The 12,305-nt window shown below is 48.7% G+C and overlaps 2 protein-coding genes across 4 annotated transcripts in view; one reads left to right on the top strand and one right to left on the bottom strand.

Moving 5' to 3' along the window:
• Positions 1-6,797, top strand: part of LOC130872530 (beta-galactosidase-1-like protein 2) — a 42,782-nt gene extending 35,985 nt beyond the window's left edge. Inside the window, exons 11-19 of the mRNA XM_057766601.1 lie at positions 403-483; positions 1,187-1,293; positions 1,849-1,989; positions 2,251-2,322; positions 2,561-2,639; positions 4,356-4,443; positions 4,779-4,890; positions 5,300-5,416; positions 5,704-6,797. Coding sequence (XP_057622584.1) covers positions 403-483; positions 1,187-1,293; positions 1,849-1,989; positions 2,251-2,322; positions 2,561-2,639; positions 4,356-4,443; positions 4,779-4,890; positions 5,300-5,416; positions 5,704-5,790 — 884 coding nt within the window. The 3' untranslated portion in view covers positions 5,791-6,797. The remainder of the gene's footprint in view (positions 1-402; positions 484-1,186; positions 1,294-1,848; positions 1,990-2,250; positions 2,323-2,560; positions 2,640-4,355; positions 4,444-4,778; positions 4,891-5,299; positions 5,417-5,703) is intronic.
• A 2,332-nt stretch (positions 6,798-9,129) lies between these two features.
• The window catches only part of B3gat1 (beta-1,3-glucuronyltransferase 1), a 28,043-nt gene continuing 24,867 nt past the window's right edge, over positions 9,130-12,305 (bottom strand). For all 3 annotated transcript variants that reach the window (XM_057766604.1, XM_057766603.1, XM_057766605.1), the window contains one exon: positions 9,130-11,263. The gene's annotated coding sequence lies outside the window, so the exon portion shown is untranslated. The remainder of the gene's footprint in view (positions 11,264-12,305) is intronic.

The raw sequence follows: 12,305 nt of genomic DNA, 5'->3' as shown, positions 1-12,305 counted from the left end.
TTGATGGGGAGTCCTTTAGAAAGAGTTTCTGTCTCCTTTCATGACTTTAGCTATATAATGTCCAGGGAAGGTATAGGCTTTGACTGACTATCACTTCAAAACTTCTAGAGCAGTAGGTACCTGTGAACACCTTGCTTCATTGAGGGAGCTCTTGGGGAACCAAGGGAAGGGAGGCAAATCTAGAGTGATAGGGGTAGGGACAGACTTCCCCCTTCTCAGGCCCTTGAGAAGGTTTGATGTTGGCCCCCCTACTTCATAATAAATGTGCTTTTCTTCAAAATTACTGGTTTGAGAACTCTGTTCCCCCAACCCAGTTTCTCCTCCTTTCTTCTCTTTTTCTTCATCCCTTTGCACTGTTCTGAGGACAGGAGAGACTGTGAAAGGTCAATGGCTGTTTTGCAGACTATGATGCTGTATTGACAGAGGCTGGAGATTATACTGCCAAATACACGAAGCTTCGAAACCTCTTTGGAACCTTCTCAGGTACAAACAGGCAGCAGATTCAAACATCCACTTGGATCCATGCTCTTGCCCAGAGCCTTGGAGTTTCTGCTTTCTTGCTCTCCTACCTCAACTCCAGCTGATCCATGGCTTTGTGGGAACCTAGTCTGTTTGGATGCTCACCTTCCTAGACCTGGATGGAGCGGGGAGGACCTTGAACTTCCCACAGGGCAAGGAACCCTGACTTTTCTTTGGACTGGAGAGGGAGGGGGAGGGGTAATGGGGGGGGAGGGGGGAAATGGAAGGAGGGGAGGAGGTGAAAATTTGTAATAATAATAATAAAAAAGAAAGTAAAAGAATACTCTAAACTACTAGGAATGTAGCTCAGTAGAACTCTTGCCCAGCATGTGTAAGGCCTTGTGTTGCACCCTGAGCACTGCCAAAAACAAACAAATAAGCAAGCAAGCAAACATTCTAGACAAAGAAAGTTTGAGACACTATTTTCATCATGGTGTGCCCCTTGTATTTGACTCATACTGAGCCTATTTATGACATATGAAGACATGAGGAAACCCTGCCCTTGCCGATGCCTTGTGTTCTAGGGTAGCTCCAGCCCTGAATAGGGCCAGTGGTTAATATTGCTGTCAAAATGAAAGGAGTGCATTGAGCTGCGGCTATGAGGCTGGAGGAGATGATGAGGATTGAGTCTTTAAGGGAGGGCCACGGGCCATGATTTCTGTTGCAGGTATCCCTCCACCTCCTCCACCTGAACTTACTCTTAAGATGATCTATGAGCCAATGAGGCCATCTTTCTACCTCTCACTGTGGGATGCTATCCTGCTCTTGGATGACGTAAGTCTGTAGGTTGGGCATCAGGGATAGTTATCAAGAAGATAGGACCAGGTCCTTTCCAAATGGGGTTCTGGGATGAGCAAAGCCACCCAGTGGCATTGAGGTCTCTTCACAACCAGGGACCTGAGCAAAGAGAATGCAGTGGTGCTGAAGTAGGAATTGGGAAGGAACAGAAGAGCTTGAACTTGTTGGCCCCTTCTTTAGCCTCCGGGTAGGCCTGGGTCACGAATAGAACGAAGAGTGGAGGAAGGGATGATTCTTCCTCCATGAGAAGGAAGAGGGCACCTGCAGTAGTTCATCCTTTTGTGATGCAGAAATGATGGTGACTTTAGGATTCTAGTAGATTACAGGACTCTAGTGTGATCTCCCTTTTCCTGCTGACCTATTTCTGTGACTCTAATATTAGAGCCATGAGTTTAAGCTAGTAAGAAGATGGAACAGAGAAACGAGGTTAGAGAAACCTTGCATCCTGTCCCTGGTGTTCTTGGTGCCTATGTGAAGACTTTGACTTAGGAGCAGCCTGGCTCCTGTGCCTTCTTGTGTCTCCTTATGTAGCCAGTCCAGTCTGAGACTCCCATCAACATGGAGAACCTGCCAGTAAACAACGGTAATGGGCAGTCCTTTGGATACATCCTGTACGAGACCACCATCTTTTCATCTGGCGTCCTCAGTGGCCTTGTGCGTGACAGGGGGCAGGTAGGAGCATCTCCTCTGAATTCCCAGCACTTTGTAGTGATTAAAGCATGGCAATACGTACCTTATTCTCTGCCTTCAGAACCAGCTGTTGCCAGTGGTTGTCTCTCTCCACTAGCTGCAGATTACACAGTCTTTCCCTCGTAACTGTGGTGCTCACTTCGTTCCATACCCATTCAGCACCTTCATAGGTCCCCACAATGGCACTTGTTTTATTGTTTCTCCCTCGTGTTGACCATGACTTTCATCTGCTCACTTTGGCAGGTCTTTTTGAACAGAGTATCCATAGGATTCTTGGACTATAAAACAACGAAGATTACTATCCCCTTGACCCAGGTTTGTTATTCCAGGGAGCTGGTTGATGGCTAGGAAACTCAGTAGGAGTCAAAGAGCAAGACCAGGAAGCCAGGAAGCTCCTTAATTAAGAACTGGAAAGAGAAGGGCACACCTAGCTTTCTGACCAGTTGGAGCTTTCACTCCCATTCTCAGAGAATAGAGAATAATAGGAACACAGAGATCCCCAAGTATAGCTGGGCTATCAGTCAGTGCTAACTGGTTACTGTGTTCCTGACAGGGTCACACCATGCTGAGGATCTTGGTGGAAAATCGTGGGCGAGTCAACTATGGGGATAATATTGACACTCAGCGAAAAGGTGGGTCCTACTATAGACCAGGAGCAAAGCTATTGTCACTCCTCAGGCTTGTCTATCTGTTCGCCATCGAGCACATCAACAGGCCATTGGGCCCCTTTCAGGGAGGTGGTTTGTGGAGGCCTAATGCAGGGAGGTGGCCTGAGGGTGCCACTGCAAGACAGGTGGCTCATGGAGGTTTATTGAAGGGAGATGGTGCCTGCTTTACCTGCACGCAAGTCCTGGTTAATGCATCAGGAGGATTTGGCCACTTTCTCTTTAGTGCTTCATAACTGGATAGTTCGTGCACCCCTGGAAGAGACTCTATAAGCCATGAGCTGGCCTCTCAGTCTTTGTACTGAAATCTGCTTTGGTGGGCGTGGCCCTCTCTGTTTGCAGGGCTGTAGGTAAGGAGCAAGGAATGGGAGTATACTGAAGTTCATGAAAGAATATAATACGCCTATCTATGTTCTTGGGTCTTCACACTGGATTTCTGTTCTCATTTCTCTCAGGAACTCTCATAGGTAGTGCTCTGGGCTCAGGGGAAGCTAGACACGCAATGAACACACCGCAGTTTGTTTTCATGCCCCTCCATGGGTATCCCTCCAGGACACTTGCCCGTGTCCCTGGCTTTCTGAATCATTAGACCTTTAGTCCCTTTCTTTTCCCTGTTTGTTTATATGTGAGTAGCTTCCAGTGCAGTTTAAGGAGGGAACTAAGTTAAAGTAAGATCTTCCTATGACGAGGAGTTGAGGAAATTCCATTTCTCTTCCTCCATCTGCGTTCGTGGTGGAGGAAGCTTCCACCTCTCTTTCCTGGTCAGGAAATGCACATGTCCAGAAAGTGATGTGGCCTCAGCCCTTGGAGCTTCCTCTCCAGAAGAGCCTCAGATTCGTTATTATAGTCCCATCTAGCACTAGCCACATACCAAAGTAGCAGCATCTAGGCCGCCATCCTAGACCCTCAGCGGTTTTCCAGTATTTCTCCACAGGCCTTAGCACCGTGCTTAGTCTTCCTTCTCTGGAGCCATCTTACCTGTTTGGTTGTTCTGGAGTTAGGAAGACCTGTCAGACTGTCCAGTCTTTATTCCCCATGGGGTTTTAATTGAGTGTGTCCCGATCATCGGTAGAATCCCGCCCTCTTGGCCAGTTCAGTGTTTGCAGATCACAGACCTTCCCTCCAGAAATACATGCACTCATACGCTTGTCCCTGCTGTGGAGCCTGCTCCCGGACCAGCTGTCTCCACCATTCAGGTGCTGAGCAGCCGCCCTTCCCGTATGCAGGTGCTTACTGCTGGACACCTCTGTGATCTTATCATATCTTCACCATTTAGATGTCTTTAATGCTAACTTTAATCTTAGGTTATATGGAGAGTTCTGGCTGATTGACCAGGTCTTCTACTCTGAGACCCTCATGATCCACATAATTAGGCTCTTTGTCATCATTTAGCCACATCAGAAGCCAGATGTCACACCCTGACACCTCAGCTTTGTCTCTGTCCTTGGGTGCCCTGCTCTTTATATCAGATCTAGGGCTTGACAAACAGTGGTCTTGTTTATTGCCACTTTTAGACATCTCAAGAGAGGCTTTAGTCCAAGTGCAAAGTTCCTTAGGCAGCATCTGCTTTAGGAAAATCCTTGTTTCGTCATTCCTGGATTGTCTGCACATGCCCTGACTGCAGCTATGCCGCCTGTCTCCCTACTGGGGGCTTGCTCATCTTTCTTTGCCCACTCTCTCCAGGTTTAATTGGAAATCTCTATCTGGATAATAATCCTCTGAAAAACTTCAAAATCTACAGCCTGGATATGACAAAGCCGTTCTTACAGAGGTGGGTCCCTGAGAGTTGGGTATATGAGGTCATAGCTAATATGTGGCAAGAGCCAGGAGTGCCTTGGTCTCCCTGTCTGGATTCTTCAGAGTTACAAACAGACCCAAAGGGCAAAGTGACATACCTAAGGTGAGGGGTAGGGACTAGCTAGAACCTATGTTTCCAGACTGGGAAATGCCCATCCTGCTACATTGCTGCCATCCTATGACCTGGTTGGCAGGCATGTGACCTCTGGCCTAGTTGGGGGAGGGATGTGCTTTAGGAATTAGATGAAAGTCTGGGAGCAGATGTGAGATGGTCCTTCCCTCCTTTCCTTGCTTACATCCTGTTCTTAGGCTCATCATGGACAAGTGGAGTTTCATTCCCAAAGAGCCCAGCTTTCCTGCTTTCTTCCTGGGTGCCTTGTCAGTGGGCATTTACCCCTCTGACACATTTCTGAAGCTAGAGGTTTGTAGGACCCCTTTCCTTCCCTGTCCTCCCATTTTCTTGGGGCTCCGAGCCCAGTTGGCTTCCGTGGAGTGCTCCGTGACACCTGTGCCTAGAGACCTCCTTGTCTGTCTGTGTTGCCCCATGTGATAGGAACCCTGCGACTTCTCTGTGGCAGAGGGGTGGGCTCAGAGCAGAAGCACCTGTGGTACTTCTCAGTGTGTGTTTGGGTTCCTGTGGACAGTCTGAGGTTGACTGCCCTGCCTGGAAGACTCATAGCAGTGGGGTGGGCTGACCTAAATGGATATCAAATGTTGGTTCACTTTGGTCTTTCAGGAGCACGGTGTATTTCTCACTGCATCTGTTTCTGGTGTGACTTTGCCTTTGAGGTGTTTGTAGTAAATCAAGTCTTTCCCTATTTTTTTCCAAGGGCTGGGTGAAGGGGGTTGTATTCGTCAATGATCAAAACCTTGGGCGTTACTGGAACATAGGACCTCAGGAGACGCTCTACCTCCCAGGGGTCTGGCTGGAGAAAGGACTCAACAAGGTGGGAGTACTTCTAGGCTCCGTCCCCTTCCCTTGTGAACTCTCTTCCCATCCCTGTTCTCTGGCTAGCAAGCTGTTTCTCTACCCCTGGAAAGCCTGGTCACGGAATAGGAAAGGGTGGGTATTCCGGCCAACTTGTTCGTCGGCTTTGCTTGGTGACGACTCTGCACTCACTGCTCCTGCTTCTTTCCATCCTCATGCCCACACCCTTCCACCCATCCTGCTGTCTCATTGTGTTCTCATCCAGCTGCAGGGCAGACCTCATAGTTCAACCCTTGTTTCCCACAGGTCATCATCTTCGAGGAGACAATGGCAGGCTCCGTGGTACAGTCTACTGATACCCCCTACCTGGGCAGGAACCAGTATGTTAACTGAACAACAGTCCCAGCCTTCCTGCTGTGGTTGGCAACGTCCTTCCGCCCTCTGCTACAGGAGGGTCTTCATACCTAGCAACCTCAGGGAACAAAGGGCTATAGTCAACTCAATCCAAAATCCTAAACTTGAGGGGACTACAGAGAAGATGGATAGCATTGTCTATGATACCCTCATACTGAAATGGCTTCTCTCCTGGTTTTGTGGTTGAGTCCCTTTCTGCTCCCCTAATCTTTCTGGGGAGGCCATAGAGCTATCTCTGAGGGTGGAGTATGTAGTTGGAGCACCTTCAAAGAAGGTGCTGAAGCTGGGTGGGTACTGCCCTCTTCTGGAAATGAAAGCCTCATCAGGCCAACCTGCAGGATACAGGAAGGCTTTTTAAACATCCTAGGAGGGCGTGGCCACATCCTGTAGTTCCGCTTTCTGCTCCTGAATTTCCACTGTTTGTAGAGCAAAGAGAAAGCATGTCTTACTTGAGTCAACTTGATTTATGTTTCAACTTTCCTCAGCTAGTTCTGGGGTTCTGGAAGAAACATACATTTTTTTTTTTTTTGCTTTTCATCCTGTCTCTTATGACATTGAACCAGTTGATAAGCTGAGCTTAAGAGAAATAGACATGTTCAGTACTTATCTTCCTAAGTTAAGAGAGCATTTGCTATTGTTCTGGGTGAGGAGGAGAGTCACCAAAGAGGAACAGCTTCACCAGGGGAGGAGCTGGGAATTTTGGCAGAAACCACATCATATCCATGCTCTTTGGGAGGGAATGGCAGAAGGCTCAGCTAAGTGGTACCAGGCAGCTGCTTCTGACCCCACAGAAGAATTTGGGGTTAGCTACAAGCCACAGGTCTAGCAGGGGCCTTGTTTCCACCTCAGCCGATTCACTGAGAACTCCTTCTCCTGACTGAAAAAGCAGCAAGGAGGAGGGAAAGCAGCCAGCAACTGCCCTGTTGTCTCAGTCCAGATTGGAGACTCTTGTTCTAGGGATTGAGTGCAACGGCTTGCTTTGGGTTTGCCACCCTAAACTTCAATAAAGCAATAGATTTGAAACAAAGCTTCTTTGTGGATGTCTCCAGCTCATCGAGAAGGATCCAGACACTGATGGTACCCAACTGGTGGATGGCACATGCCCTAGCTTCTTACCACTTTTCCTGATTTCAATTTTCTTTGAAATGTCATTATGTTAAGAACAGTTCAATCTCATATTGGTGGATAAGAATAAGAACATTCTAGAAAGCCAAAACCACAATATATAACTTAGCCATAGGTGATAGTCTCTCTTCATAAATTATATTTGGTATGTACTACTCTAAGCTGGCTATCTTCAATAATAGTGAAAATCAAAGAACACACATCTGTGAGCACAGTGTCCCTAGAGAAGCCCAGTGAAGATGGATCAGGCAAGTGTAGGGTGAGCAAGAGGCTCACAGCCTGGATCCCTGAGTGTTACTGAGAACAAGTTTGCGGTGGAGTTAGGGTGTGCAGGCTGGTGTGCAGCAAACTTACTTGTGGGTGGTCGTGGAGCACAGTTCATGTGTCACTGGGTCTGAGAAATTGAGTTTGTTTCTCTCTCTCTCTCTCTCTCTCTCTCTCTCTCTCTCTCTCTCTTTCTCTTTTAGATGTGGTCATGTTATGTAGCCCAGGCTGGCCTTGAACTTTCAGTTCTCCTGCTATAGCTTCCCAGGGACTGAGATGATAAGGTTCTCCCATCATGCCAACTCGAAGGGAGCTTTTTAAAAAAGTCCTTTATTTGTTTTTAAAGTTTTAAAATAAAATTTTACTATGATTATTTGTTTACTGTGTGTGGGGGCGTTAGGTGTATGACTGCCACGGGGTATGAGCGATCAGAGGACAGCCTCCTTGTGGGTTGTCAGGGTTGAGAGCAAGTGTCTTTACCCACCAAGCCATCTTGCTGGCTCTTCAAAGGGGGCTTTTTAAAGTGCAGATTACAGATGATACTTGAAGATCAAGTCAGACTAAGTCCCCAATTTTACCCATGCTTGCAGGTTCTTCCTGAGAGGTCTTGGACTATCAAGCATCCAGATAAGGTGTAGATGAGTCCAGGACTTCTTGAGTAAAGCCAGAGCCAGAGAGCAGTGTTAAATTGTCACTTTAAAGGCCTTGAATTACATAAGAGCTTGTTTCTACAAAGCTTCATTAAGTAGTGCTGTCCTTCTGTAAGGGAGCGAGGAATTCTGAGTTACAGTTTTATGCATACATGATCAGGTATGTATTGGGCTTTCTGTAGAAACATTTTTCTCTGCTTCCCCAGCCTGTGCTGGCCGACCTTAGCTCTCCAGAGTGAGTAGTTTACCCAGATCCTGTGTGCCATGAAACCCATCTCAGTCCCTGCAGAATACCTCCCCTTAACCGACTTGCCCTGAGACTTTGCTCACCCATTATTTCTTTTGTCTACTCACTGTGTGGGAGTCATGCCTGTGGGATCTTGACACCAACACTTTCCGGTGTTGGTTCCCATCCTCACTGCAAGTACGCGGAGAGCTGACCCTGACTATCTGTTGCACGTGCTCTACAAGGTCAGAAGCAGAACTCTGTTTTCCTCTCCTACACTCTGTCCTGTATCAACAAATGGAAACTGGCCTGTGACCTGTATCAACAAATGGAAACTGGCCTGTGACCTGGGTGCTCTTGGCTGCTGTCTCTCCATTCCACACCCAGCCCTTCCTAGGCATGTTTAGATGCAGCCACTCCTTCGACTCCAGAGCTCGTGCTCCCAACCCAGCCTCCAGCATCCTGTACCTGGCTTATCGCAGGGGCTGCCTCCCCAGTCCCCTGCCTTGGCCCATTTATCCTTGGCACAGGAAACAAAGTGGCTCTCGAAGGTCAGCTCCATCAGGGGCTCATAATTTCCCTTAGAGTAGAAACCAAAAGCTTTATCCTGGTCTCAGAGGCCAGCTGATTTCAGGCTTTCTTTCTGACTTGCCAACCATGTCTCCCATGCCACAGCTCCCACCCCTGCCCCCTGCCCAGTCAATTGCAGTCACATTACTCTTTTTTTCAGTTGGGGGCGTTTATCTCTTATCAGCCTCAGCTGCAGGTAGGCATGCTGCTGTTCGGCTCCAGGCCCTGTACCTGGGAGGTCTTTCTTGCCATGCTTTAAGGAACTACTACCCTCCATCCTCTCCAGCAGTTCTGCCCTTCTTCCAGCACCTCACACCTGAAATGCTGCGTGAGCGCCGTTGTCTGTGTCCTGGGTTTGGTGGGTGAGCTCCATCATGCTGGATCCTGACTAGAAGAATGCCTATTCATAGCAGGCACCTGGGAACTATTTGTTGGCTGGCTAAATTAATAAATGAGACTAAAATAAGGCAAGGCTGAAGAGGATTACAACTGTTAAAAACCATATTTGACTTTTAATTTCGAAAACAAATTAAATAGAGTTAAATTAAAACAGACCAGATGGTGCGGCAGCTTGGGCTCCACCCTCACACCAGCCTCTGCCTGTGGAGCTCCTAAACCCCTGGCTTGACTCCTCTGTGGTGGGGCTTTCCAGCAAGGGAGCAGGGAACAGCCTGGGTTTGGAGAACAATTTGTCAACATGGACCCAGTTCTATTTGTAACAAACTCATTCTCAAAGGCTGCAGTTCGCCAGGGTTGGAATTATAAATAAATACACATGCAGCTAAGAGAGGATATTAGGTGAAAACAACGGAACTAACATCTGCCAAAAATAATAGTAACAATAATAAAACCCCCAGTTTTTTGTTTTGTTTTCAATTTCCTAAAAAGGAGCAGTGGGTTTAGGCTAAGAAGGCAGCCTCAGCAGCTGGTTTGACCTTGGCATTCACTATCAGTTTCTATGAATGGGCAGCAGAGTGCCCAGACATAAATTCACTCATCAGATAGATGCCCTGTGCCTATTTCCTCCCTCTCCCACGCCACCCATGTGATGCCAAGGGGTCAATTTCCAAAGCAACATCCAAAGTAGAAGTGGTCGGAGGGAATATCCTGCAAGGTGGCTGTGGGATCTGATCCTAACGGAGGTTTTCCTGAAGACTGTGGGAAGTTAAATCCATTTCAAAACAGGCAGCCGATGCTATTCTCGGAAGGTTAGATGTGTGAACTGAGTCCCATCCACCCAAGAGTGGGTTCTGAACGACAGGGGGAGCTGTTAGCGGTTAAAAAATAAACACCTCTTCAGTGGGCTTGTGGTGCCCTTTCCTTTTCCCCACTTGGAGGAAAATTGTGCTTCCAACTTGGAGGAGCTGGAGTGAGATTACCACCAGAGGGCTGCATCCAGCCAGAGCCAGGGGCCTCTCAGATGCTGGACCCCAGGCAGAGGCTTCTCCTGGTGGGTGGGGACAACAGCCTGGGCATACTGTTTTCTCTGGGGTGGAGAGAGTAAGTGAGCAGGAAGCCAGGCTGGCTTTGCAAGCTTTCCCATTTTGTGTAAGATAGAGTGACTTCCAAAGCAGTGTGCACTCAAGTCTCCTTTTCTTCCAGTGTTCAAACAATCCTGCTCTTGTCTCCTGGTCCCCTGCTAATGCACCCCTCACAGGAATCAGTGCAGGAAAGGGCTGCGGTTGCTGGGCCTCACACCTTCTTAGGAAAAGCTCTGCCTATTTATTACTGTTAACTCCAGTCCCGAGGTCTATGATTCTCAGGTTCTGGGAAGAGGGCATTTTGTCCCCGGTCCAAGCCAGGCAAGGGGGCGTTGCAGCCCAGGGGTATTAGAGAGGCAGTGTGGACACTGGGGTCACATGGTTCTTAATCCAGGTCAATTAATGACCTGTGCTGGCTCTAGGCCCACCACCTTGCCAATTCTGGCACAGGAGGCTTGAGGGACGTGGGAAGGGGCTTTGTTCTCCCACAGCCTGAGGTACAGGGAGAGCTGTAGGTAGGCCCAGGCTCCCCCAATGCAGGGCCGGGTGCCAGGTGGGATCCAAGACAGCCTTATGCCCTGTAAACATGAACCAGAGAAGAGCCAGAGGTATTTGTGATTGGGGAGCAGCTCTGCGGAAGAGCGGGTGTGAAGAGGAGTGTTGGGGCACCTTCATGCCCCGGGCTGCTCTCTGGTCTTCACAATGTCCTGGCTGGGCACATGCTGTGTAGTCATGCTGGGCCCAAGAGCAGGGAGCAATGGAGAACCATGCTGGACTCAACAGTGGGGTTTTCTGACCTCCCTCAGCTCCAGCATCACTCCAAGGCAGGGTCACCTGCTTACACAGCCCCATCAGTGCAGGAGGCTTCCAAGGAGATGTGCAGAGCCCGGGCTTTGCTGGCTGCTGGAATCTCCAGCCCTCGGGTCTCAAGCCCCTGGCCATGGTGATGGAGAGAACAACAGGTCTGGGATTCTGTGCTTAAATTCTCTGTCTTTTATCCTGGCATCAAGCTGGGCTTCCTTGGAAGCCCTCAGAATAGACAAGAGGTGATGCTGTTCCTCTGGAGTCTGCCTCAGAGTGACTATCAGCCATGGGAGAGGATGGAAGGCCAAGATCAGGGTCTGAGAAGGAGATTCCTGTGTGGGGAAAGTAGGAACAGCACGGGTATCAGCCTGGGGCAAGGTGGAGCTGCAACAGCAAGTTGGACAGAATGCCCAATCCTGAGCCCCTAGTGGACCCCACAGAGCCTCTCTGGGTTCTCTTTGGAGACTTGTTTGAAGAGCAAGTGGTGGAGATTATTCCACTGACCCAGTGAGGGCAGGAGGTGGGATGAATCTCTGTACTGACACATTCTAAGATGTGCTGCCAAGGACTTGAAGTTTAGGGATGACTCCCTATAGTTACATGGAGCCTGCAGATGTGCTGAGATAAAAATCAAGGTTGTGTCTGCTCAGAGCCCCCAGATCTGTGGCAGGGTCTGGTCAAGGTTGTGTCTGCTGTGAGCCCCCAGATCTGGGGCAGGGTCTGGTCAAGGTTGAGTCTGCTCAGAGCCCCCAGATCTGTGGCAGGGTCTGGTCAAGGTTGTGTCTGCTGTGAGCCCCCCAGATCTGTGGCAGGGTCTGGTCATGGTAGGAGTCTGCTGTGAGCCCCCAGATCTGTGGCAGAGTCTGGTCAAGGTAGGAGTTTGCTGTGAGCCCCCAGATCTGGGGCAGGGTCTGGAGGAGTAAAAGTCCTGAAAATGATGCCTCCAAAAGTCCAGAGCACAAAAAGCCCCTCAAAAATACTTGGCCCAGTCAGTCACGTAACACAGATCTCTTAGGCAAGTCATTTAGTTTCTTTTCTGAACATCATTGTCACTTCTAAAGTGTAGGTAAATATGGTGGTGGTCTACCCCAATGGGATTTAAATAATCAAGATTAAGAACTCTTACATAGGGTTTGTTATGTTCTACAGACTAATTTCAGTGCCCTGACAGCCCATTCTACATATAAGAAAAACCAGGAACAGAGAAATGACACCAGGCTGAAACAGGAAAGTGGTATCCTGGCAGTGGTGTGGGCTCCAGGGTTCCTGCTCAGTGAGCTCCTTCAGCTACTACTGAAAGCCACAGGACCACTGATGTGGTGTAGTGTGATCTCACCACAGCTCTATACTGGAAGTAATCCATGAACCAGGTGA

Source organism: Chionomys nivalis, chromosome 4 (assembly GCF_950005125.1).
Source record: "Chionomys nivalis chromosome 4, mChiNiv1.1, whole genome shotgun sequence".
In the NCBI taxonomy this organism is placed as follows: domain Eukaryota; kingdom Metazoa; phylum Chordata; class Mammalia; order Rodentia; family Cricetidae; genus Chionomys; species Chionomys nivalis.
This window is presented reverse-complemented; position numbering and strand designations above follow the sequence as displayed.